The sequence below is a fragment of the Orussus abietinus genome, unplaced genomic scaffold (assembly GCF_000612105.2).
Source record: "Orussus abietinus isolate OABI.00-Male unplaced genomic scaffold, Oabi_2.0 scaffold104, whole genome shotgun sequence".
Classification (NCBI taxonomy): domain Eukaryota; kingdom Metazoa; phylum Arthropoda; class Insecta; order Hymenoptera; family Orussidae; genus Orussus; species Orussus abietinus.
In genome coordinates, this window is record NW_019394277.1 from 76,205 (window position 1) to 104,143 (window position 27,939).

A 27,939-nucleotide genomic window follows, 5' to 3' on the forward strand; every position below is an offset into this window, starting at 1 on the left:
GAAACACATACATCCGGGACGTCGACCTTGTTGTGAAATAATATTAGGTACGGGAGCTAATTCCGTTTGAGCACTCTGAATGGATATGTCAATAAAGGCACCTTCCCTCCCTAACTCGTGATGTCTTTAGGCACGTCGTGGGCGAACACAGAGATTCCGGTTTGAGGCAGTTTCCGCATATCCTGTGCGTTCAGAGACACATCCTCAATTAGTATCCGAGCCCTCAGCTCCGGGGTACTTCCCATGGAATTACTTAAGCCAGGATAAAACCTCCGAGAACACTGTTAACATTACATTGTCAATATTTTCCACGTATCAAACAGCGGATCGTACTTGCTATGGAGAAAAGAAGTCGTTCGTACCCACATAAGTCGGTTAATAAATTGAGCTTGCAGCTAGGTCCACGTTGCACAACGAATTCAGGGCTATTTTTCACTCGATTTCATCGTGCCTACTACATAAAACAATTCTTTCTTCAGAAATTATTTTCATTTTACGTTCTTCTAGGTTCTTCGTGTATTTTCAAGATGGCGGCAGAGAGGACCCGCCATCTTGGAAATGCGCGAAGCACTTATTAGCTACTTTATATTAATCTTTGACAACATGCTATTTTAATATGGTGGTATAATATCCTGTTTTCGAGGTTTTTGACGTGTATCGCGTAAACCGTATAGTTTACAGCAGACAATTGTAGAAAACCAGTAAATTACGTTTCCAATGTAGAGGTTGTCGTAGATGTACGATATACGGTATCCGCTAACTGATAAACGTCTTTTAGCACATATGTATTGTGTTTAAAATTCTTTTTACTTAACCCTGTTTAATATCAAATTTCTAAGTGGGTTTAATATTTTCTACTTAGGAATTGAAGGGCGTAATATACTTCGCGGTCCCGTAGAAAACTAGGGACGTATTATATGTGTAATAACACGTAGAAAACCACGTATATTACGAGACGTATCGTATCTACCCAACCCTGCTTGCGAACGGTGGGGTCGGTAATTCGGGAACCTGTCTTTCCGGCTGCAGCGGGCAGAGACGTCGCGAATCGGCGGTCGGAGGTCGGAGGTCGGCGTCGGGACAAATTGGGGGCTAAGGTCGGCCGGAGTGACCTTAAAGTTACGCCATCTGGCGTGCGGATTGCTGCGATTGTCCTATTCGGCGCTATTCGGGCCTAGCCTCCGCTCGGCCGCCGGTGGCGGCGCGGGCGGCGGCCGCGCGAGGCACCGCGGCCGAATGGCTGGCGTGTATAATGTGAGTCACACGCGACGCTGATCTGAATTGACCACATCCTGTCCGCGTCCGTTCCTCGTGTCGCCAAGCCGCGCCGGATTAATGCCATTGCCGCGTTCGGTAGGCGGGAGGTAGGGAAAGAGACGGAAGAGAGTGTCCGTCGCACGGGAGATCTTAGTCGGCGAGACGGCGAGGCCTTGATTTTTCAGGTTAGGAGGGCCATTAGCCGCCACCGGCGCGCGCAGCTCTCGAGGCCGGACCGTAGTCGAACTTACGAGTTGCAGGAAATTCGCTGGAAACGCGCTCACCCTCCACATTGCGTTTACCTGTTACATCGACGCTGCGAACGGAAGAAGGATAATTATTCTCTACTGCAGAACCTGAATTACAGGGTCGTCCTTAGATAGCTATAAAATTGATGCTACGTTACTTATTGTAAAACTTGTTACTTGTTACACTATTGAGGAGCAGGGCGAATTAATGGACGCTGATGTGATAGTCCCTACGATACAACTGCGGACTGTGCTCCTAGTATGCTATTAAGAGCTGTATTCTGTTACATGTGTGTATAAAAAAGGTCATTCTTCAGGGGCGCTAGAGAAATCTTCGAAAAACTTGCTTAATTTGCTTAGGTAGATTTCGGGATATCCAAGAATTTAAAGGAATTCCGAGATGGTTTTATGGGCTAACCAAATTGAAAAGCAAAAGTAAAAATACTTACACGTCTCGTCACTCGGTGCTAAATACGCCTTCGGCATTGTGAAACTCGACATCAGCTTGCGCGTGGGTCTGAAACGTGTCTCTCTTCAGGGGCAAACATATCATCATTCATGTACACCGCAAATATGCTCTCGTAACCACTCGTGCAACGTTTATCAGTCATCCGATGAAATCTGACGTCAAAAATTTAATTAAATCCGGAATCTACTTAAGCCAAACCTAATCGGATTACCAAAGCGCCACTCCAACTCTCCACGTCTTTAAATCACGCTTTTCATTTCTTTTTCTTTTTTCACAATGCGACTTTCCAAACCACCGAATACACTTGCATCGCGTGTACACCAGAATAGATGGTATAACGTTTTATTATTACTTGTCTGTCGTTTGCATGCGTATTTTAAAGACTTAACAAACATCTTCTAGCACAAGTTGGATACCATAAAGACGTGTAGCGTTCGCTGTAATTACTAACGAAAACGAAAAATGTGAAAATAAGCCATTATGATGTTTGATAGTCGGTGATTCTTATTCCCTATTTTTTCCTTTCATGGGTATGTACCTTTTTACCTCTTGAACGCTATATATTAATTGCGGACGTATATCCGTCGTAATGTCGTTTTAAAATCGTCCCGACGGTATGTCAATCTTTGCAGAAATTAGTAGGATTAACTTTTCTCCGAGAAACCAGTTTGCACTTGTTTTTCGCTTTCTTATCACGAAACAAATACAGCTGACGATTTCGGACGGATCAATTTAATCTCGCGTGAATTAGAGGCGAGGCGACGAACCGACGAAACAGTCGGTTTTATTTTATCGTCGATGTATATCGAACCGGTCTCGATTATGGCTCGATTAGTGCGTCGAGACGTAATTATCGCATCTCACGGATCTGAAGTATAATCGATATAACCGAAGCACATGACGTCGATATTTACTCCGAAAAATCTCCCAATTAATTTTATACACTCTAGTTTATGTTTTATAACACACAAGTATAGTCGTGTCAACAGACGTGCCATTGCATCACGATAAGCCTTAGATAGATACAAAAATCACGGAGGACAATCGAGGTCCTTTTTCTTTTTTTAATTAATGGAGATGAAACATTTTCTTGAGAGTAATTTTTTTAAAAAGTTACCTTCTATTCAGTACCCACTTCCCTTGGTGTATACGTTCTTTAGATTACCAAAAAATACGAATGACAGTAGACGAGCTACAGGCGGACATTCCGTAATACACGGTTAAAACGTTTAATTCGTCTTATTTATACCACTTTGTGTTTATTGAGACATTTCGTGGTAGATTTAACGCAGTTTAGAGCAGCTTTGTTCGCTCCGACGAACTTGATCTTGCCTCTGCTTTTCGAAAAGAGCTTTTTATCTTGGATATCTTTCATTTTACCGTATCATTTATTTATACCCACTTTTTCGCGACATTGCCTAACAAAATTATATTGCGAATTACTGTAATATTTTCCAAATAAAATTTCATATCGCATTAATGGAGTAATGAGTACATATCGACCGATTCCTCGAATTCCCCTAGAAAAACGTTTAATTTATACATTGGAAATAAAAATTAATAACGATTATAGAAAATCCTCGTGGATTTCAGAAAGTTCATATGGAAATGACGAACTTTTGTTTGTCAGCGTTGCTGACTATTAGACGTTCCATTGTTGAATTATGAGGAGTACTTCCTGTACACGTTGCACGTAACAGGTCCGCTTCGAGGAATGACATTAAGTAATTAAGACGGCGAAAGTAACTCCCAGCTACTTTATAGATCGCAATGACCGGAACTTGGCATGCGTCAGTAATACTTTAGGTTTAAAGAGCCTCGAAAATTGCAAATTAAGAGCGACTGGAGCAAACTGGAACTCTCTGGAGCAATCTCGGATCAATTCGGTCAGCCTCTTCAAAATCATCGCTCGATCATTAAATAACTCGATCTATCTTGAAAAGTGTCCAGTTGCACATGTCCAAAGTCCTCTTATTCTCAGCCGAAATTTGTTAAGTGAAAATCTTAACCTCACACCTAAAACATTACACTGATCTGACCGATGTGTCGATAAATGTGCGAGAGCCTGCAAAAAGCCCTTCAAAATCATTATCAAGGTTCACTTCGATGCTTTGCGTTCTTAATCGTGGCTTGAAACGTTTTAAATTCGCGTAGTTCGAGATTCCGTGGATTTAGAAGGGTTAGAATTAAAAAGAACTCGCATTCAAAGCGTAAACTGTATAAAATCCAGCGACCAGATCGACTGCAAGCCAATAGTCGAATATTCCACATATTTCGTAAAAGTAACGACGTCGATCGTCCTTTGAAAACACATCGGTCCAATTTTGGACACGAACCACGTCCAGATTGCTTTTCAACTTCGACAGCATCCTATGCATTGTTAGACCGAGAAAGATGCAGTCTTCTAAAAAGAAACAGCCAAACAGCGAGTATTTTACCCGAAGACCCGATACGTCCAGAATTAGTTAAAACAGTTTATCTTCAGCAACGGGAATTTTTTAAGGACACACGAAAATTCGATTCTCATATCCGACACGGTCCGGCACGAATCGGTTCCGTCACGTGCCGGTGTTGATCTAACAAAATTTCGTAACATATATATTGTTAATAAAAGTGATATTTTTATTACAAGGATCTCAATTTTTTATAGGAAGTGAATTTTTTACTCAGTGTATGGTAAGGTGAATAATGCCATTGAAACGCATGTTACAAAGTTTTGTCAGATCGACACCATTACGTGTCGGACCCGGTACGTGTCGGACCGGGTCGGATAGCATAAATCGACCCGAAGACGTCAAAGCCGCGTTAAAATCGACATCTTCCGATATAACTTCGCACTTGGTGCGGAAGAATTATCGAGATTTACGGTTCAACGTCCTCAGGTGGTCCATAAATTGGAACGACACTCGACAAATGAACATTTTTCATTCAAACAGCGTACAATCAATTTGCGCGGCTATTACCTTGGTTGATATTATTTCACCGTTGACGATAAAGGTCTTCTCAGATACCTCACATAACAGTAACCGTAAACATAATAATAAGTACCTGCCAATCAAATTGCATAAAATTTAACATGCCGTCCTATTTTGGTAATTTGATTAGCCAGTTCTTATTATTGCGCCTTTATACTTACTGTTGTACTTACGATTACTGTTACTCGAGCTATCCGCAAAGGCCTTAAGGTGATGTGAAAGTGGCATCTGAGGCGTCAAAATTATTTATAAAACTTTTCTAGAAAACCCGGATACACTCAAATCCTTTGAAATTTTACCACGTGCCAATGTAAGTCCTAAAAAAGGTCCTTACACCCATGAAATTGCATTAAAAACATCCATGTTATTATTTCTTTCCATATTAAAACCAAGATGTCGTTGCCAACTCATATTTTTGAAATTTCACACTTTTTACGAGCTCAGAATAAAAAACGGAGACTTTGAGGACTTAGGCATACCAATTTAGAACTCTATAGTAACCGAACATTAAAGATTAATTAAGAAAATATCAAGAAAAGTCTTATAAACACGTGCATTGAAATTATCGGTTATCCGTGAGCAACGCGTGCTCAATAAATGCGTTTAATTCCGAAATTTCCGAAATGACGTTACGAAAGGGGTAAGGACCGGAATTTATTTCAGCCGGCATATCAGGAAGATTATTTTTTAGCCAATGTCGATTAAATTTCTCGTCGCCTTTCATATCACCTTAACTAACGATAAGCCCCGAGCGTAACGAATCGCTCGATTCGTCGGGGCGTGCTAAAAATCGGCCTTAACTTACAGATTGGTGAGAGAGAGAGAGTCGTGATTAATTGGCGAGAGGCAAGAATTAAAGCTGACCTTATTTACTCCGTGAGAAGCAACATCGTGTGTTCGGTGACGTCTTTCGGCACCGTCGTGCCCGTGACAATGTCGTCGGGGTGAGAGTACGCGGCTTTCGAGAGTATCGACTGTATACGAATTAATAATCGCTACGCTGACAACGGTAACCAGAAAAATCGGTTCTGAGGAACTAACGAAGTCAGGGCCACCGATTCGCGGCTCGCATCCTCGGAAAGCAGCGGAATCGCTAAGCCTCCCTAATCACACCCGATGGCCCTTCAAAGATGATATGAAAGTGGCATCTCAGGTATCAAATTGTCATTTATCCCTGAACATGGATGTGCCGAATCGTTTGAAATCATACCACGTGAGCATAGATGCAATAAGGAAGGTCTCGATACCCGTGAAATTACATTTTCTTTACGAAAATTAAAAAGAAAATGTCTACAAGCAAATGTAAAAGAGGAATCTCGTGGGTGTCGAGACCTTCCTTATGGCATCCATGTTCACGTGGTAAAGTTTCAAACTATTCTACGTGTCCAGTTTGGAGAAAATTCATATCTGATCGACTTCTCAACAACCACTTTCATACCGCCTTAAACGCTGTGCTCGCCGAAGCGCGCGTGTTCCCGGTCGTGTATAAGTACTACAAGTACGCAATTTAATTAAGGACTAGAGTGCTACGTATGTCGCACATACAGAGCTGGATTCGTTTCGATGGAAACATCGTTTATTCGTCATACCAACAGTGATTGGTAATGGAGCTAGTACTAAGTCAGACTACGATTCCGCACAGAGCAAACGCGTCGAAAGCATCGCCTTTTCCACTCGGATATCAGTGATGGGTTAGATAACGCTTAACAGTGTGCCCACGTGGACGCGCGAAAGGAAACCGACCCGAAGTGCGAGGGCGCACCCGCTTGGGCGAACAAATAATTCGGAAATTTCCATAAAAGCCCAAGAAAACGCGAACGTTAGACCAAGTTCGATAATTAGCACAGCAATGAACAAATGGCGACGCTCCAATGGTCTCTCCATCCCACTCTTACGACAATCATACAGGTTGCACGTGCTCTTTGTCTTACTCGCGGTACCCACTATTCAATACGATTTTCTCTCATAAGTGAGATTCCGTTGTATAACACATGTGTTCTCTTGTTTATTAGGTTCTTCTACCGGGTGTTACAAAACCAGTGGCCACGATTTACCCGGACTTGCTGGAAATGGGGTAGAAAGGTCTCATACCATTTTTGTCTACAGTGCATGGTTTTCCTGTAAGAATCAACTGAAATACAACCAATCAGGTGAGACAATTAGCGAAACACGTGCCGAATACCACGCCGTTAAATCGTGCGCGTGTACGCGGTATTTGTTCCGATAACGAACGCTGCTCGTCTATATTTCAATGTATTATTACTGATAAATTATTCACTGTAAAACTAGTATATAAGATTTTTCCATTCCAGGGTCAACAAGGATAGCGCCATGTAAACCGAAGATACCAATTTTGTTAACCCCAGTTCACCAAATTTGCGGATTTTATCGTCTTCTTTGACAGTAAAGTCCGCAATTTCAGATTGAACACCTTAATACCGATCCATCCTGGTTGCCAACATATGAAGCATCAAACGCCAACATACGCTTAGCACACACCGATCACTCGGTACGCGTCCTAAAGTGGTACTTCGTATCAAACTCTCGGAATGAATCTTTTAGTACGCGTACTATCGGCGCACTAAAAGTTTAGTTTGCGTCGAATCATCGTTTGCAGAGAGTTTGACAGAAATGACGCCTCTAGTATGTGTTACAAGTGATCGGGATAAATGAAGAAAAATGATCTGGGCTTTTATAGAGCGTTCGAATTGTTTGGCTCGGGTGCGGACAGCACGCGCGCGACCCGACCTCCTCGCGCGATGCCTCGAGGAGGACTGGCCTCGCCACCCGGGCCGGTCGCGCCTCGCCGGGGGTCGATTACGATATCGCCTGGCAGTTTCTACGTACTTCGGTGGTGGGCCTCGCCACGGGGGAGCTGCCCTCCTCACTTGATCGAGGGGGCGGCGTGCGGTGTCGACAGGCGCGAGACGGACGACGATCGAAGGAGTGCCTAGATACAAACGCTAAATACGGAGAACCGCGTCCGGATATCTCCCACCACTGAAGCGGACACACAATAATGGCAGCATAAAGTGTCCTCGCGCGATGTCGCGCCCCGCGCGAACGGTCCGATCCGGGCCGCGAGATCGAGCGAGGTCTACGGTAGCGTTGACTCGCCTGAGCGAAACTGGACTCTCGAAATCGAAACTGGAACTACGCCCTCGGGTAGAGCGACCGAGGCTGCGGAATAAAGACGAGCGAATCGCCTCGAAGGACTTCCTTCCCGACGTCCACTCGCGACCTCGATAACGCGGCGACCTATAACGCCACGTTTCGATACGCGGCGGCCGATAACGCGACGTTTTATAACGCGGCGCTCTATAACGCCACGTTTCGATACGCGACGGCCGATAACGCGGCGACCGATAACGAGACGTTGTATAACGCGGCGCTCTATAACGTGACGTCCTTTAACGCATAGTTCTATAACACGTTTTATAACGCGGCGGTCTGTAACGCGACGTTCTGTAATGCGGCGTTTTATAACGTGACGTCCTGTAACGCGGCGATCTCCGATATGACGTTTTATAACGTGGCGCTCTATAACTTGACGTTTTATAACGCGGTGCTATATAATGACGTTCCATAACGCAGCGCTTCATAACGTTTTTTGTTTTCTTTTTTTTAACCCGACGTTTTATAATGCGACGTTCTGTAACGCGGCACTCTATGACGGGACGTTCTGTAATGCGGCGTTCTACAACGCGGTGATCTATAACACGACGTTTTGTAACGTGACGTTCTACAACGCGGCGCTCTACGACACGACGTTCTACAACGCGGCGCTTTATTACGTTACGCGTTATAACCCGACGATTTATAACGCGGTGCTCGATAACGCGCCGTTCTACAACGCGACGATTTATAACGCGGTACTTTATTACGTTACACGTTATAACCCGACGACTTATAACGCGATCCCCTATAACGCGGTGTTATATAGCGCCTGGTAAGATTTTTCGCTGGTCGTCCCTCCTTGAAGCGTTTCGAGGCGCAACGACCAGCTCTTTTTACCTCTTAGTGCGCTTTCTATTCCACTTTTGCGGTTTTTCGCGGGACTCCTCGCTTCGCGTGGGTTCGTGTGACTAGGAAAACTATTCGCGCTCCTCCGAGGACCTCGCGGCTCGTCCTTCGACGTAATCCTTGCTCGAGCATCAAGGCGAGCAAGGAGGTATCGAACGTACAATTAATGCGATCCCACCGCAGGATCTCCCAGGACCTTCCTCATCCAGGTACCACCGACAAGCTCCGATGAAACTGTTCCTTCAAACATGGCGGCACCTTGGCACCCAAGAGGACTTTTCGACCGGCATGGAAAAGTGCTTCGAAAATAATTAAAAAAGTGGTTAAACCCTCCTAGTCTCAAATTACGCTAGAAAACGTGCATCCTTCGACATCAGCGAATTTTCCACTTAACTTTTGCACACCCGAAGAAACGTCGTTCGCTACCTCGACCGCGCAAAAGTTCACATCAGCTTTTCGCATCGAAGTCCTTTATTCCCTTTGTTCAGTGATCGGAGCTTTTGAGTGACTCCCGGTTACCGAAAGTCCTGGTTCACACTTACGGCCCGTCTTTACGGCGTCATTTTCGCAGTCAATCCGCACATTAACGTATACGTAACGTCAAAGTCGGCGAGCCGTTTCCTCGACGGTGCGCATTGGGTCTCGCCATGTTCGACGCTTTAAGCGCGACCATCGGAATCGCATCGGCGATTTATTAATTAATCGGTCGTTAAGTACATTTCACTCGGGCACCCGCACACACTTACACGCGCACAAAACAGCCGTCCATTCTCTCGTCGCAGTCACCGTTTAACCCTTTCTCTCCCTCCCTCGCACTTCACACTTTAACAACATTAGATATCCATTATAGAAACAGCTCATCTATAATGATGAATATAATCACTTTGCTCTAGTTACAGGTTACAGATGTGTATATATATATGCATATATATATACCTTTTATTTTTAATAATAATATATCTATACAGGGCGTCCCAGAAAGCGGCGGCCAGACCTGGGTAACGCACTCCACTTCCGGAAACGAGGGAACAACGTTATACACTTATGAACACGAGAGCGCTTTGTCGGAACGAATCCGTCAGTGATGAGCATGACGTTGTTACGATAGCGATGTTAGTTTTTCATAACCTATCGCAGAGTGCACCGCCGAGGTGCGGCAGAGTCGTTCCGGGACAGCCTGTACACGTTATGCCGTTAACGCGTGTTCTTTATTAGTGTCATCGGTGATCCTTTCTAATCTTTAAGTTTAACATGTCCCCAGGCATGGCCGGGATCGAATTATTATCGTTCTCGTTACGTCGATCGATGGGTATCGATCGATCGGGTCTCGACGAGGAGCCGGCCGACGACCCCCGGGACCGGCGTTTGTACTATCGCGCGAGATCAGCTGATCGATCCGACGACCCGCTCTCCGGAACCCGACGAGGAGGCGACGTCGCGGCGCTCGCCGAAACCCGGCGTCGAGCGAGCTCTCCTCCCCTCGAAAAATCGCCTCTAAAGGCCGCTACGGACTATCCGTAGCTTGTGATTAGAAATTCGTGGCACGCCAGTTCGTGCGAGTTCGTCGATGCGACGAACTGGCTTCTCGCTGATTCGTAAATTGTGATTCTTGAATGAATTCCCGCTGAACTGGCATTATACGGTTCGGGATTTCTGGCGATTTATGACGACTTATGGCAAGCCGATTGATCACGATCGCCGATGAGTAGTTCGCGCCGAACCGAAGCACAATGAACTGGACGACGAGTCCATGACCCCATGCGTCATGTCTATGGAAAAAGTAATGTCCCCTCGAGTACCTCAACTTTTCCAAAGACGCCCCACGAATCGCGAATCACGAACCACGCATAGCCCGTAGGCCACATAATGGAATTACCTACCGACTATAATAAGTACGACTGCGTGGCCGCGTGTACCCGAACATGTCGTCGGTGTTTTTGTTTCTCTCTCGCCCGTTTCCTGCATTTACCTCCCGAGTGCCTCTGATTCCCCCAGTCATTTCACCTGTAACTTTACACCCCGTGTATACATTCGCGTGCACGTACGCCAGTATACACCCTATGTATATATTTATATATATAGTAATGCGGTACAGTACAATCGTAAGTAGTTCGTATAACGTCATACGGATATTCTTCTAGGCAGGCTTCGTCTCGTTCCTCCTTAAGTGCGAGCCTCGAATGAATTCTTAAAACTTAAGTTAAGTACGCCTCGAACACCCGGGCGAGTCAGCGCCGACCGCTCTGGAGCGCTCTTCGAGGTGACGAGACGACACCCACCGGAGGTGCGTCCTCGAAAAAAGCTCGCAACTCCGAGATACGAAAACCCTCTGGACCAATTCGAGAGAAAAGCACCCGAATTCGCGGTAACGAACGCTACCAGGCCCTTTCAAATTCCCATTCGGGGCGTTTCTTCGCCCCTTTCGGGAAACCGCGTTTCCGTATCCCGGGCGCCATCCTGAATTTTTTAAGGGGATCAGTCTTCCAGCGTCTCGTCCCCTCCGAAGAATCTCGCCCTCGCCCACGGCCAAGCGCGGCCGTCATTGCGTAGACATCACTAAGCGCGTAAATTACGTGCATCGCGTACACATTGCGTACGCATTACGCGACGTGGTTTGATCTTCTGCCAAGCAGCGTGCATCTGAGAATCTCTCGCTCGCTCGTTATCTACGAATCTCGCAGCCTATCGGTCGGTCCCTCTCGCTCTCCCATGCGTTCCATCGCTCGTTCTCGCTCGCTCCCGGTCGGTCTCTCATTCACTCGCATATATACCGCGCGTTTTTATCTCGCTCTCACTCTCACCGTCTTGATTCGTTTGCTCTCCCTCTCGGCATTGCCTCGTTTCGACGCGCAATCCCCGCCCTCGCAGCCCTCCTCCGGTCAAGCGAATCCCGAGCGACCCGGGCAACGTCTCTAGAGGACTAACCTACGCGTGGCATGAACATCTACGGGGTGTCTCTCGATCCCGACACCAATATCCCTACCCCCTGGTCTGCCTAAAAAAAGTGCTTCAGCGGTAACCGCGAGTGTTAGCCTGGTTTCCCCCTTGCCGGACGAATCCGCCCTGCGTCGGATATCCGATCGCGAGGTACACGGGACCGCACGGATGCGTTTACGCGTACGTTCCATAGACGCCGGATATCCGTATCGAGATGTAAGAAGTCAAATGAGAGAGAGTTTACCCGATTCGTCCATCAGTCGTGCGGCAGCATTGAACAATTCATTGGTACGAAGTTAACTGGCACGCTTCGTAAGAATCGAAGATTTGATCGCGAGGTACATGGGACTAATACGTAGACCGCAATAGATGCGTTCACGCGTGCGTTCGGTAGACCTCGGATATCCGTATAGAGACGTAAGAACTCAAACGAGAGCTCTCACGCGATCCATCCGTCAGTCGTCCGGCATCATTGAACGCCGTAGACTCGGTCGAACTAACTTGGCGCATCGAAGAAATGATTAAAAACTATACATAGCGCACACCTCAAACGATAAACCCGGTAAAAGTCAAAGGCCGCGTAACAGCTTGGTAGCGATCGGATACCCGATGCAGCGGCTTCTCCCTGCACGGGTGAAACCAGGCTTACGGGGTCCTTTCCTGGTGAAGCCTCTTGGAGGTCGCCATCTTCGGGACCTGCGTCCCGATGACGGCGACCCCGACGCTCCTTTGTGCGGGTCTTTCCTCTGGGTCTGGGAATTTTGTGCTTTCCGAGGTGTGTCGAGGTGTTGCGGGTGCCCAAGCCAATTCCCGAACCTGCAAGGACTTCCCTCCGAGGTCCTTCCGAGGAAGGTCCTTCCATCCCTTCGGTTCGTCACCGGCTAGCTTCCATCACGCATCCGGCATCGGATATCCAATCACGAGGCTCACGAGAAAATGCATCCACGTTCGCACGTATATCCGGCGGAAGGATGTCGGATATCCGACGTCTAACGTGTGGGGATGCAAAGAACTCAACGAGAAGGATCGCACGATCCATCAGTCGTCCGGTAGCATTGAAAGAAATCGTATTTTACGAACGGAACTCGGCACACTTATTAAACAACGAAACCAGGTAAAAGTGGGAGACGCGGGACAGCTACCTTCCTCGTTGCGTCCTCTCGCGGACCAGGTGACTATGTGGATGGCCGATTTTTTTCGAAACGCACGTCCACGATGGAAAGGATCGAGAAACGCCGCGAAAAGACCTCCTTTCGAGGACCTTCCCCTCGTGGACGAGACTCGTCGAGCTGGCCCTCGGCTCGGAGCGCGCGTTTTTTCGCCTCGTAATGGAAGGTGATTTGTTGTTGTTTTTTTTTTCCAGTTAAGAACCAAGAGATCGAAGGGCGAAACGAAACTGATCGTCGAGTCCCGTGGACGCGCATCCTGCGAGAGCACCTCGGACACCCTGGAGAGGAATCCCTGATTCATCCGGACGAGGACCTTCCTCTCGCGGCCAGGATCTACCAGGATCACCCTCGGGGTCGTGCGCGCCTTCGTTATTAATATATATTTTTTTGTCTGTTATGTATATATTATCTTAGGGACCAAACGACGAAGTGATGACGAGGACGAAGCGGCGACGCTTCGCGGCGGTGAAACGCGGACGATGAGGACGATTCAGCGAAAGGATCGACGAGGTGCAGGGGGTAGCCGCGATCGCTCCGTTCGCCAAAGCTGACGATGATCTTCTCTCGGAGATGACGAATACGAGACGGTTGGTAGTGGTCTTGAGGGCTCGGCTGCTCTGCCGATTTAGTCCACCATCAGCTCGAAGTGCACGGACCCGCGCCTCTCGAATCTGTCGTGAATGATGTTGTGCGCCCAGGCCTTGCATTCGATGTTGATCAACACGCCGTCTGCAAGAAGGTACCTTTATTAGCATTCTTTCGTCCACTTTTTGCGAATTAATTATTTCTTATATAAAATATAACACCCTATGTCGATTAACCACCCCATGTAGCAATATTAAGATGACGTAAAAGTGTCATCAAAGAGGTCTCGTTTATGAAACATTTCTCAAAACTGAGTATACCGAATTGTTTCAAACTTTACAATGTGAATATGGAGGCTATAAGGAAGATCCTGACAGCTATGAAATTTTAATTTTTTAAAATATGTATATAGATATTTTTACAATTTTGTTTATAAAAAATGAAATTTTATGGGTCTGTGGACCTTCTTTATAGCCTTCATATTTACGTTAAATATTGCTTCAATATTGAAATGTGAACATTTTGCCGTATTGGCAGAATATTTTATCAAATGTTCAAAAGCAATATATATGTATATATACGTTATTGCAGAACAAAATACCGTGTGCATGACGATGTTTATCCTATATTGTACAAATATATCGAATGTAATGTTTACCGGGGCGTGAAATATTATATTAACTCAATATACTAGTAATTGATAATATTGAACCAATATTACACCAATATATTATGAATATTCATTGCTACAAAGGATAGGTCACTAAACCTGGAGAAATCCTGACACCTCATCAATGGTATTATTTCGCGCCTAAGCCAATTCCCCTGATATGCATTCTCACTGAACGAGTACTAGGAGACCGTGCAATGTTCTTAGAAGGGGGAAACCCTACAAGGATAATCCCGGTCATTTCTCCAAGAACTCGAAACCGGCTTCCAACGGGTCACTACGGGTCACGTCCATTTTTTTACATCTATTCACCTTTCTCGTGTCGCTTTAGTGCGTTCTCAAATAATTGATATGTAAGACCTTTTGTACATACAGCACAGTCTTAAATAAAATATTAAGGTGATGTGAAACCGTCGAAACGAGGTGATTCAAATAGAACCCTTTTTTTTTTAAGAGTATTCCATCAAACTGGTTGAAATTTTAGCACACGATTCGTGAATACCTAAAAAATATCCTGACTCTTTAAAAATGTCAATTAAAAAAAAAAAATTAAAGCTACGACGAGAGATTCTTAGCAGACAAAATTTTGAAAGCGTCAGGACATTATTTAAATGCTCACGAGTTATGTGCCGAAATTTCGACCAGTTTGAAAAACTGATGGAATACCCTTGTCCTACTCCTGGGTTTCAGGGTTTCGTACACCTCGCCTTAAACTTTTCCATTTTTCAGAATTGTCACTCGACTGTCAGGTCTGACTCGTCTCTGGATTTATTACCAAGGAAGTAAAGTCAGCCTTGAAGTACTCTTAGAGGAGGCGTCCCAAAATTCCAAAAACTCACACTTGGGTTTCTCGAAGAAGACCGCGACGAGAGGGCTCAAGTATCCCGGAGTGTTCGAGAACGGGAAGTAGTATCCGGGGAATCCACGACGTGGTATGTATTGGATAGGTCCGATGTTCTCGACATCAGCAGGGTTCTCGCCCTCGCAGGAGACCCAGACCGTGTCCACGGCCTTAATGTTTCGCGACCTCTCGTTCGCAATGTGCGCCTTCAAGTCGTCGGGCATGTTGGAGGGCAGGGTCTCCGTGTCGTTGAAGAACAATGGCTTCCACCCGAAGATCTGAAAAAATGTCGGTTTCCATCAGACCAACACTTCGGATCGATCATCTTCAGCCGACAATTACATTGTAACGCAGCTTCGGTAGGTTAATTTAAGGCGATATGAAAGTGGCATTGCAGGTGTCAATCATTTATGAAACTTATCTCGAGAGAGAATTACAAGAATTCTTAGCCGAATGTTCTTTATGGAATTAATCTCTGAGTCCGTCTTCTCAGCTGGGTTCTTCCTTCGGACTCACCTTGTTCAATTTTAGGAAAATGCAGGGCGCTGCCTTGTGGTAGTTGTACTTGTTCGACTTGGTGCAAGGGTGCCATTGGTCGATCTCCACGTCGCAGACCTTCCCCGGAGGCGGTGGTCTCTCATAGTCGCAGATCACTCTCGTCTCGGCGCCGTTCGGGGCATTTCCCGTCTTCTCGTATGCTGAACAGATCAAGGTTTACAATTTAAGAAGTCCATCCCTTTACGCTAAACGACCAGGTAGCTCTCGCCATTTCGAATGAATTAATTAATCTAAAATTATAATCCCTTACTGCAGCGATTATCTCCTTAACAGTAAAAACGTTTACAATTGTTTCAGACGTGGATGTAACCATAGCAGAGCCTCCTTTAGAAAAGAAACTTTTACTACCGCTAGTAAGGAATATTGCAACCATAAGTATAATTTCTGATACCTCAGTCGGATAATAATTGTTGTGTTGCCCATATAGCAAAGATATCTCTGCAAAGAAATTACCTGATCCATTTTCAAGGGTTTACATTTTCTGAAGCACGTACGTTCTTTCTTTATTATTAAGACTGTGAATTATTTTTGGGGATTACGTCAATTACAAAGGGGTAGAAAGGGGTCTTTTTACTCACACTGAAGGAACTGGTCGAGGCCTTTCGTCCAGTGGAGGTAGTTTCCCTCGTCGGTGGACTTGTACCAGATGAGGGTGCTCTCGACGTTGCTCTCGGGCGGCATCGGGCGGAAACCGAGGCCAGGATTGTTGCCGATGAGCGAACCTTCCAACTGCCATTTTGGTGAATTCGGGTCCAGCGTCTGGTAGAAAACGGCCAGCATGGCCCCGAAGAAGCCGCAGAGAACCGCATAGAAAATTACGTAGAACAGCAGGATTTTCGCTGCAACCAGACACACCGCCTCATCATCGACCCGTTCGGTCAGATACCAGCTAGTCGATACTCTACGTCTTGCTCCACTTTTTTGTCGGTTGTCTTTCATATTTCTACGAGCTTCGAAGCCATATACGCATTTAACACGTTAAGAACAATCGTAGACGTAAATAAAAAAAAATCATGACAAAAACTTTCATTAAAAGAAATTAACTAACATCCATCCCTAGCTTCCCGGTTAAAGTGATTGTAATAAATTCATGAAACGCGCATCGCAAGCTTTATTCAGGTATGGTGCTGAATTTATAATCACTCGTGCACGTATTTAGTATACCTTGGTATTTAATCCGGTAAGCCGGTTGAAAAACATCCCAGATAAGATGTCGACAAATTCAGAACTCGTGTACGGACATTGCATATTAATTTAAATCACCATAATTGTAATACCACTGTATGCGCTCAAATTGCATGAACTTTATGAGAATGTGTAACGGCCCTGTCAACACCCAGAAGAAAAATTCCATTGTTGATTTAAACGAATTTTGTTTACCCTTACTGACATTTTTTAAGGCCGTACTTGATCGCAGGACTTCGTTCTAGCAATGCATATTTCTTTGAGTCAATGAACATATTTTCTCAGTGAAGGTTTATGAAACGGTAATCGATGGACTTAGGCCACAGATTATTCCGATTAAAGAGACCGAGCAAAAATCGAAGTCACAGAAATTTCATGTGGCTTTTAGTGGAAATTCGTGTAAAATTTACAGCGGGGGTAGGAAATAATCCGGAGCGCAGTTCTACATGTGCTTTCGTAACGCGGTTGAGTTTTCTCGGCGATAGGGAAGGTTTGATTAAAGCCCCTTGTCGGTGGATATTAAATGAATAAAATATCAGGGAAAGGGGAGAGGGTCGGAGTTGCTCGGGAGTATTTCCGGAGTCCGGGGGTGAAAGTCGGGGTATTATCGAAGACAAACGGCATTGCGCATGGACGAGTTCGGACGCCATGGCGAAGGGTGGCTCCCCTGAATCGCGTCATCAAAAGGGGGTTCCCGAATCGATTCGCCCTGCTCCTGGTGATTTACATTCGTCGGGTAACTGCGGTATTCCTGGCGACCGACTTTACCGGCATGCTGCGTCAAATACCCCGAGCAAAAAGTTGCATCCCTACACTTGAAAAAAAAAAAAATAACGTCTCCCCAGGAAATTTTCTCATTGGATGGAATGAAAGAAACGGTAGCAGAAAATTTAAGAAAATATAATCTCCGCTGCAAAAGTGCCGAATGTTTAATTGACTGATGCACAGACGAGTAAAAACCTTGTCAAAAGAATTCCTCATTTTAGACAGTAGCTGTATCGCTCATTGGCAGTCCTGGAAGGGCGGAAAGATTGGATGTCGGATGTTTTATACAGAATTGCTTGACCTAAAAAACCGTGAAACCACTTACAGGTTACGCCGTTTTTAGAAGAAGAAACGGGATTCCAGGAATAACGCGAAACATTGACTGGGAATAGGATTTTCTTGAAAGTTACGTAACGCGAACGCTACACGGAGATCACGGTAACCGCTTTGTGTATTAACCTCGACAACTCGTGTTGCTACGCGACAGGTCAAGACTGCGCCTCCTCTCAATAAAGGATTAAATAGAATAATTAAAGAGTTATAAATTCGAGAATCCTGCAAAACTTGTATAGCAATTTTTCCCGTCATTTGAAGCCTCTTAATCGATGCGAGTTAATTGAATCGCGTGTCACGCACGCGATAAATGAGAACAAATACGGGTCAGGGCTTTGTCTCGTGTCAAAAATAAATCCACTGGATATTTCCTGAACGACCTGACACGATTCCTAATGCTATGACTCGGAACACTTACGTTAGACGACAATTTTCCGAAAATTTCAGCTGGACCTAACCTATCTCGGAGCTTCGGTTCATTCTGCCCAGGAACGTCCGAGTGAAATCCCAAACTCGGTATTCGGGTGAATGATTTCAAATTCGACCATGACCCTAGCCCAAATAGCATTAGATTATTCACGCCACGTGCGCCATTTCGAATAGGTGCCAGCGAGACGTGCAATCGCTAAATAGAGCACCGAAGCGACGTCCTCTGGGGTCAGCATCGTCATAGTCATTGAACCTTTAACAATTTTCAATTCCAAGCAAAAAACCCAAATTTTATTTGCACGTTTTTTTTTTAGCGCTGCACAGTCGAAAGGATAAGCTGAGATGCTGTCCTTTAAGTCGACCACGACTTCCGCCATCTCTTAGGATCACCTTTGTTTCTGCAGAAATCATTGCCCTCGATACGGAGATGTCGCAATGTCTGAAGACTGGACCACCAGGACAATTATGATCGGCGGCCTAATTGCCCTGAATTGCGTCGCAGTGAACGATGCCATCGCGCGAATCGCTAACAAGAACGTTGTGCCGACTCTTATTGGCGGTTGTATCGTCTTATTGGTGGCGGTATCATTCGATGCCGCATCGATACCAACTGGTCTAATCGGTTCATCCAATTTGCAGGTTTGCATCTTAGCATATATATGGACCACTCGATGCCTCGAATTCAAGATATACTTTCTCATTTAATTGAAGAAGTTGATAATTGATAATTAATTAACGACACTGTCCCATGAATCGCTGATAAGAACGTCGTGCCGGATCTTATTGGCGGTTATATCGTTCGATGCCTAACTATACTAAGTAACTGGTCCAATTGGTTCATCCAATTCGCGCTTTCGTATCTCGGTATGTATATGGATGCCTCAAATTCAAGATATACATTTTCTTTCAACTGAAGAAATTCATACTTAATGGTTAATAAACGATGCCATCGCGAAACGTTAATTATCGATACCAACTGGTCTAATCGGTTAATTCAATTTGCGCGTTCGTATTTCGATATACATGCGTGAGTCAAATTCTAGATACACTTTTCTTTCCCCCGGAATATATTCGATGAGTTTCCTGTTAATAAAAGTAATTAAACTGAAGTCATTTAAATAAGTCCCACGGTTAAAAAAGATAAAGAGAAATATACCGTTTTCGCGCTTCAGGGGAGAAACGTCTAAGGCAACGGTCAAACACCTTCGCTGGCGGTTGAAAAGAAAACGTCACCTATATTTATCCTGGGTTCGTTAAAAATTTGCGTCGACCGAAGGAGGAGCATCTCGTTAAACCGCCCTTGGTGCTCGAAGAGCATCCGCTGGAAACTCCTCGGTATGGATCGCTCGTTAAAAGGACCGGCTGAAACTTCTTGCCAAAACCCTCGAAATAACCCCAAGTTTACAATCCCTCCCCTCCCATATACGCGTGTCTCAAAACGAACAAGTTTCCGTTGAACTTTATTTAGCAAAAATGTCCGAAATGTTTAACATACTAACAGACAACATTAGAGAATTTTCCTCACTCTTCCTTGAAACGTTGTCATTAATTCGTTAATGGGAATGTAATGAAATATTCGTCACGAGATTTGAAACACTCAATGTACAAATATAAAAAAAAATGAAAAAAGTCGTCCTCCTTAATTCGGATTTTGGATTTCAGAAATTCGCCAGTTTTTGGATAGGACCCCCTTGGGACGGGGTACTACACCCACCAGGGGGTCGCAATTTAAAAATGTCAAAATTCTGCAAACAATGAATCGCACGGGATTTCGAGGGCATTGTTATTCATTAAATTACACGAATAAAAATTATTAGAAAAATGCGGAGTGCATTGTAGAATGGTAACCGATGTCGGTCTCGCGCTAACGATTGTGTGGAAATTGTTGCTTAATAAACTCAGTTAATTGTACATGTACGGTTTTGTGAATCAAAAGGCGAATTGACTCGGATCGACTCTGTATGCAAAAGAAACGCAGCGACATTCTCGATCGTCGATGAATTCTGCATCCGATCGAAGACATTCTTGTCGGATTCACGTGTTCGCAATTAACTGGAAGGGTATTTGCACGATTGACCTCCTCTAATGACTACGCATTGCCATCATGTCGGGTGTAATGGATTCTCCTTCGAATTGCTAAATGCTAACACGAAGACCCATTTGCCGGAGATTCGATTCTGCGAGAAATCTGGACTCGTGCGCCCGAATTAATTGAATCCACGTCTTCGTCATGAATTATTAATTTAATCAATTGTCGGTGCATCACTCTCAACGATGCATTTCCCTCGTCGTTATCTCTACGTCGGAGTTTTGACATAGAATATCTACGTCTTTGTCGAAGGTACGTACAAGTTCCAATCCACGCTCAACGAACATGACGGTAACATGTCACGTACATCCTCGCTGATTGTCGCTTGTCTAGTTACAGCGAAAAATAAAATACCTGCGAATTGAAAGAGCAAAAGTGTCCGTCCGCACTAAAAATCGGAAATTCTCAAAAGTTCGAAAACCGACTAAATAGCGCCTCTTCGAAATCCAGGGCTATTTCCACTTTAAAACGTAATTTAAATCTCTTAATATTATTGTTCAATATTAGCGAATATCTTTCTTTCAGGGCAATCACGTAAAATCTCTCTAAATAATATAAATGCATTTAAAAATATTAAATCGTGATAAATTTTGCGATTCGGTAGATGGCTCGGTTCTGTCGATTTTTTTTTTTAATGAAATTCTAACTCCATTTGTCGGAGATTTTCCACTCCTTTAGAAACGTCTCCTCTGGGGAACGAAGAGAGCCTAAAGCACTTCGCGAAAACGGCCTGAAAGCAGTTGCACCTCCGGGCAACGAAGTTTCACGAAAAGGAGATTCCATTTCTCGGAATACCCCTCGAACGAGGGAGACGTTGCTGCATCGTGGATGCAACTTAACGCTGCAATGGGGAAATGCATCCAATCCTGGGGGATGAGATGACAACGAGTCCCCCTAGAGCATCTGCCATCCTGACAACGACGATTCTGCCAACCCCTAATTTCGGCTTCAGCCTCCAAAGTATTACATCGGTTAAATTATCCGGTGATATTTTATACATTATAAATAGTATTGTTAATGTCGCAGGACTTTTTACCTAACCCAATATCTATTGGATCATTTCAAAAGTTCGATCGCTTTATTTGACAAATTGCTGAGATTTGCTGAAAATTACACTTCCTCGTTGACGAAACCTGAGCTTTTAAAAAATGGTATTAACAAACTGGGTTCTACATGGGAAAGGGTTTTTGGCAACGATGGGAATTTCAACGAAATTTTGGTGAGCCGCTTGTCGCGTTACTTCAAAGTTGACCTGTAATGACGATGAAACCTTTGGAATTATCATTTTTACCATTTTTACACGGTAATATACACGCACTATCGTGACATAAGAAGATCCACTACAAAAAGAAAAAAACTAGAATGTGGGATCTGATAACCTTATATTTGTTAACAGGAAATACGAATGAAATGCAATGCAAGTGGGAAGATATATGTCATAGAGGAATTTTCAGAGTACAAAGGCGCAAGCCCAGATTTCAGGGCGAATCGAGGGAGAACCCCTGGTGCATGCATCTACAACCCCAACGGCAGAATAATGCAAGGTAGGTGCACAAATAATTATTTAATTTCTCTATACGCTTCGTTTTCTTGGCATGCAAACGTACCTGCACTACTGTGACATAGGAAATTTCACTTAAAAAAATAAAAAATAAATAAATAAAAAATTGAATATAGGATCTGATAACCTTACATTTGTTAACAGCAAATACGAGTAAACTGCAATGCATGTGGGAAGATATATGTCATAGAGAAATTTTTAGGGTACATAGGCGCAAGCCCAGGTTGCAGGGCGAATCGAGGGAGAACCTCTGGTGTATGCACCTACAACCCCAATGGCGGAGTAGTGCAAGGTAGGTTATTGATCCCTACGACTCTCGGCTCCCTTCCTGCACGAATATCCGCATTGTCATTACGCCTTTGCGTTGGGACCTTTTCTTTTAACAGCCGCGTGCTTTCGCGCTCTCTGCGTCCGTGACAATTAGCCGTCGAATTAGCAGTTGGCCCAAATTCGACAGGATCGATACCAGGAGGCTATATTCCAATTCCCAGATTAATTAACAACCCGTGGATAATCTATCGTCATTCCGTGTCGATAACGCCGCTCGATAATAAAATAATACGATTTGGCATCGTAGAAACGATCAACCGCAAAATTAGCCGTAAATTTCGACTCTGTCAATTCCGCGCCGGTAAAATTCTACTTCCAAGCTCGGTTACGATGGACAAAGTGAATGAGATTCTGTCGATTCTTAACTTGCAAAATCGTGCCCCCGAGTTCGTTTACGACGAATATAGTGAAATCGAAGCGTCGTTTACGTTTTCGAAATATCACCGGACGAGCTAGACATATCGGTGACATTTTAATCTGGTCCTTTCATCCCGGAATAACACGACCGATGCCTACGATCGAACTTTGCCTCGCGATTGACTTTTACGAAGTAGGAGCTTCAATTATTGGCACTTTAGACCGACAATGGTTGGAATTAACCGCGCGACTCTATCTCCTTCTGCCTGGCTCGTTTCTTGCCGACGTCAATTATTGCTGCGGCGTCAAATGACTAAATGCCACGATCTGACTAATCGAACTAAAGCTGGATCCGCGGATAAAATGTCAACGAGGGGTGTTAACATCGATTTCGCTATTCCTAGCTTCCTCGAATCGTCGAATTAAATTTATCGCGACTCGGAATGACGATTCTTTTTTCACGGGACAAACTTGAACGAAGCCAGAGGATTTCCTTTTGTAAGAATTTGCGATTAAAGTCGACGCAGAGCCGGAAAGCACGAAAATTGAAATCACGTTAGGAGATGCGATAAGCCGCGTAAAAAGTCGCGTTGCCTTTTTTATTCGGAATGCAAAGTCGAATCAAACGCGGAGCTTCCAGGAATTCCGAAAATAGAAAATTTTTCGGCGCCGGGAAATGTCAAACTATACTTGAATAACGCAAGTGGAATTGCGCAGTCGTGGAATTCTGCCGAGTCTTTTTCCACCCAAGCTTTCGGGATCATTTGATTTTATTTTCCGGAAGACTGGTGGCTTTACCATTTGATCGTTTTCGCCATGTTCGGGACACGAAGCCTTCGTTTTGCTGTTTACTCCACTTCGGGGTAACAGAGAAAAATAAGGGAGGGGTGTGTCCCTTTTAACGTAACCGCAATGGCTTGAAATTCGGTAAACCGAGAACCTCACTAGATTGCAAAACGGCGCCATTTTGTAAATATAAAAAATTGGTTAAATTTAATGTTTTATCGTGAACAGACACATTTTTTCTCTCAATTGATACGTCAATTATCGTTATGCTTTAATTAGGTGAGGAACAATCCCCGCGTTTACAGCTAACCCTTTTTTATTCGTTTTATCGTTTAGGGGAGGTCGTTTTCCCATGGATAGGGTGGATAGGGTCAACAAAGACATTATTCTAAGTCGAAACAGTGACAAAATTCCAAATCGAATTTTATAAAATTCTAATTTACTTCCGAACTCGGAATTCTCTAAATCCGTTATCTCTCGGATGAGGAAAGTATGATTTACTGATACCTCGAGGGTATCAATTACCTCTTCCCTGCAAGGGCTTCGTGAGGGCGGCCATATTTGCCGTGGACGTGGTCGATAGCCGAATAAAACGAAAAACATTGGGCAAACCGTGGACGAAAAGCCAAAAAAAAATCGAAAAAAACCGAGACCCGCCACCTAATGGATCGATGTCGAGTTTCCATGTTTTTTTTACCCTTTCTGAATTCGAATTTCCGCCTCTCGGAGCCGACGAGGGGCAACCAACTTTTCAGGACGCCTCAACGAAATGAGTAATAATTTTAATTTATCACGTCCAACCGAGCGGAAGCTTTCACCGATTTTCCGGGCAATTTTCCACAGTTTCCAGGGTGTCGTGATTAAAACGCCAGGGAAAAAGTTAATTATAACGAGTGTCTAAAAATCCTTTTCGAGAAAACCCGAGGAATTCCGTCGAACCTCCACATTTTTGCAGAGCTTATTCGGCAAGAACACTGCAACACCTAAAATTCAAGGCAAGGCATATCCGATAAGTACATATATCGCTTATCAAAATGAAGGAAGACCATGACGACAATTGATCTAATCCGAATATTTTTTAATGATTCACCAACTGAGAATTCTCATCGAGCACCATATCCATCAATGAGTATGGTTTCTACGACGATTCAATAATTAATAAGGACTATCTTTCGGTCCTCAGGAGTTTGAGGAAGTTCCCCAAAAGCTTCCTAACGAGGGGAAAGTACAATTTCGTGCGGTAAATATTCATTGGGGCCTATTATATTATCAAGACCGGAGAAACAAATTCGATCGTTTCTCTTCGGACAGTCGGCCGACTTCCTCGACTTCCACGGCCGACTCTGGCTCGATCAATATCGCGGCTTACGTCAAGATTGACGTACATGCTAGCGTTGTGCAGAGAGCCTTTTTATTAGGCGTTGATTTCAATTTCCTATTAGCCATCTTCGTTCGTCTCTTCTTCTCCCTTGGGCGGCCGCGAGTCGTCGAGAACGAATCGCGCTCCTCCTCGAGGAACGAGTGCAGGTCTATCGATTTTAGGTCTGCCCTACCTTCTGTCCTCAAATTTGTTAAACTCGAAAAAATGCACAAAGGCGAAGAATCGTTAGATAGATAGATAGGGATGTGAATCTGAACCGATGGAAATTTTTGAAAGACTTAAAAAAAAAAAATGGAGCAACTTCAAGCGCATACCTAAGGAGAGGGTGGTCAAGACGAACTTGCCATTTTCTTTCGCTTCTCTTCGCGGTAATACTTTCAGAATTCCGGAAAGCGAAATTCTGTTTCGGAGCGCAATTTCCTTGGTAGTAAATGAGTTACAGGGAAATATGTTAAAAGCAGTCTACCTCCAAGCGGAAGAGAGTAGGTCTATCGATTTTGGGCCTGCCCCACCTTTCCTGCTCAAATTTGTTAAACCGGAGGAAAATGGAGGTTCGAGTACATAACGATACGGTTTGCAGTGAAAAAAAATGGGACGAGCAATTTTAAACAAAAAATTTAGGGAATCTCAAGAGCGTACCCACAAGGAGGCTCGAGGCGAATTTGTTACAAATTTTGGAAGTTTTCCTGTGATACATGGAAACACTATTTTATTTTCTTTATAGTAGTACTGCTAAATTTATGTAAGCAAAATGTGAAAATAAGTCTGGGGCACAATTTCTTTGATATTGGCGAGAAATAAGGTAGCCACGGAAAAGACGAGCGTAGGTCTATCGATTTTGACAGTGCCCTACCTTTCCTTCGCGTCTTCGTTAAACGCGAAGAAAATCGAAATTCCGCAACGGCGTGCGACGAAACGACTTTTCAGAAACCTCCTAAAGGGGGAAATTTTTCCGATCCAAAACCCAGATAACAAAGAAACTCCCGCAGACGATGCAAAGATGCGTCGGACGAGTCCTAGTTTCCCTCAATGCCGACTCGTTCCAAATTTAAAAGCCGAGAATAGAACTTCAATGAAGTTTTCCCGTCCGCACGCGACAGAAAATAAAGGCGAGGTCGCCCCCCTATTAGCGGGAGGATAACCTCGTAGAATCTTAAGTCCCCTAGCCATTCGATCCCCTACAAGAGGAAAAGCGCCCCTAAAAAAAACCCCTTAACCATACAAAATATGCCATCCAAACCCGATCCCCACAAACACATTCCCAGTCCATAAATCGGAGCCATTTGAACGTCAAAAACGTCCCTTCCACTACAAATTTCAAGCACGGAGCCAAAAACTGTATTATTCTGAAACATCCCTCCCAATAAACTCCCTAAAGTCCAAAGAAAAAAAAAGGGGGGGGGGCACGAACTTCCAACCCCGTACATTTTGAAAATTCCAAAAAAGGAGCGGAAAGTTCCAGGACGATGGAGTCCTTTCTTTTCGGGAGACAGTGCACCCCTCATCGGAAACTCCCCTCGCCCATTCGCTCCCCCTAACCCCGAAGGGGTGCGGTTAGGAAGGCCCTCGCCGCCCTCGCCTAATTTCCGTCCGTACGTCCGGAAGCATCCCCTAAAAGAGAGAGAAAGAGAGGAAGAGGACGCTCTCCGTGGGGAAAAACGTCGGTTGAATACAAGAGAGGGTAAAAAAATCAGCCCTTAAGTCTTCCAGAGGGGGTTCTCGGCCGCCCCGGAGACGTGCGTGAACCACCAGAAATCCTAGAAATTCCGCGGATCGATTTTCTGCCCCTCGCGGGCGTAGTACGCGGAGAGAGAGGGAGAGGGAGAGAGAGAGAGAGAGAGCGCGCGCTTCGCCCCCAAGTGGAGAGCCGAGCCTACGGTCAGCCGTCTCGTCTCGTTCCTCCCTGCTTGGGCGAAGGAGCTCGGGTCCTTCGCGGATCGCGGAGGAACCGGAGCGATTTGGCCGCGCAGGGGAGCGGAATCCGTGGTCGTTACCCGGAGCACTCGGGGGCAAGCCTGCGTCGAGCGCCTCTGGGCCAAATCATGCGCAGGGAGTCCCGCGGTGTTGCATAAGTGCTGCGCTCTTTCTCTCCCTCTCTCTCTCTCTCGGGGCGAGTTACGAGCGAGCGGGTACCCGCGACATGCGCACCCGCCGAGACGCAAGGCGGAAACGGGCGAAAGAGGGAGACCGAGAGAGCTGGAGACGTACCTAAAGAAAAAAACGAAGAGGCAGAGAAAGAGAGGAAAGGGAGAGAACGGAGACGAACCAAGATAGAAGGGAGGAGGGAATCGAGAAAGAGTTACATGGGAGGAATGGAAAGAGAGAGGGAGAGAGAGATAACTGCACGGGGAGGAGAAAGGGCGAGGACGGCGATCGCCTTGGAGAGAAAGGGAGAGAGAGAGAGAGAAGCCCTGAGGCCGGGAGGGCGAGAATCGATAGGGGCTAATCGGAGGGAGCGGAAGCCCGAGGAATACCGCACCGCGGCGCCCCTCACGACCGGGCTTCTCGGCGTCGCGGCGTCGCGGCGGGAAATGGCGGACTCACCCCAGCTAGCGCCCGTGCGGCCCAGGACCTGACCCGTCTCCGAGTTCCACAGGAACACCCTGAAGCCCTCCCACTTGCCGAGCTCCGGCGGGGGGGAGTAATACTGCTCGGCCTTCTTGTCCATGGTGGCTCGGCTCGGTACTGCTCGATGCCGGACGCCGCCCGACTCCCGGTGGTTCCCTCTGGCCTGACGCTGCTCCCGGAAGGGACTGTCGCGCGATCGAGCGCGGCGGCGACGGCGGCGGCGGCGGCGGACTCGAAGCGGGCGAGGCGCGAGGACAGCCTTCGGACACCTTGCGTTCCCAAAGTCCGGAGCTCGAGTCTGCTCGACGGTTGGCGCTCCAGTCTGGCCGGGGGACCGGGGGATGAATATTGAGCGATCGAACAGCCCCCAGCCCCCCGGACACCCCGCGCCCGCGCATGCGCGGAAAGCCCGGACCCCACCAG

At 45.5% G+C, this 27,939-nt stretch overlaps 1 protein-coding gene across 2 annotated transcripts; it reads right to left on the reverse strand.

Annotated features, from left to right (window-relative positions):
* Nucleotides 1–1,896: 1,896 nt before the first annotated feature.
* LOC105700517 (sodium/potassium-transporting ATPase subunit beta-2) lies at nt 1,897–27,822 on the reverse strand. 2 transcript variants are annotated; one of them, XR_001104137.2, is made up of 6 exons: nt 27,493–27,822; nt 16,311–16,571; nt 15,691–15,872; nt 15,173–15,452; nt 5,814–13,807; nt 1,897–2,037 (listed from the first exon to the last, which is right to left on the reverse strand). XR_001104137.2 is itself a non-coding variant. In XM_012426395.2 (5 exons), the coding sequence occupies exons 1-5, from the start codon at nt 27,614–27,616 to the stop codon at nt 13,704–13,706; spliced, it is 951 nt and encodes a 316-aa protein (XP_012281818.1). In that variant the 5' UTR covers nt 27,617–27,822; the 3' UTR covers nt 3,777–13,703. The 2 variants fall into 2 exon arrangements, 1 of the variants encoding a protein (XP_012281818.1); XM_012426395.2 differs by lacking the exon at nt 1,897–2,037 and having other exon boundaries at nt 3,777–13,807.
* Nucleotides 27,823–27,939: the final 117 nt, after the last annotated feature.

Bases quoted from the DNA above. Each gene is read 5' to 3' on its own strand.
- LOC105700517 (XM_012426395.2), bottom strand. From the start codon at position 27,616: ATGGACAAGAAGGCCGAGCAGTATTACTCCCCCCCGCCGGAGCTCGGC. The intron at 15,873-16,310 runs GTGAGTAAAAAG...TGATCTGTTCAG, and splicing joins CCTCGACCAGTTCCTTCAGT to CATACGAGAAGACGGGAAAT. The intron at 15,453-15,690 runs GTGAGTCCGAAG...ACATTTTTTCAG, and splicing joins TTTTCCTAAAATTGAACAAG to ATCTTCGGGTGGAAGCCATT.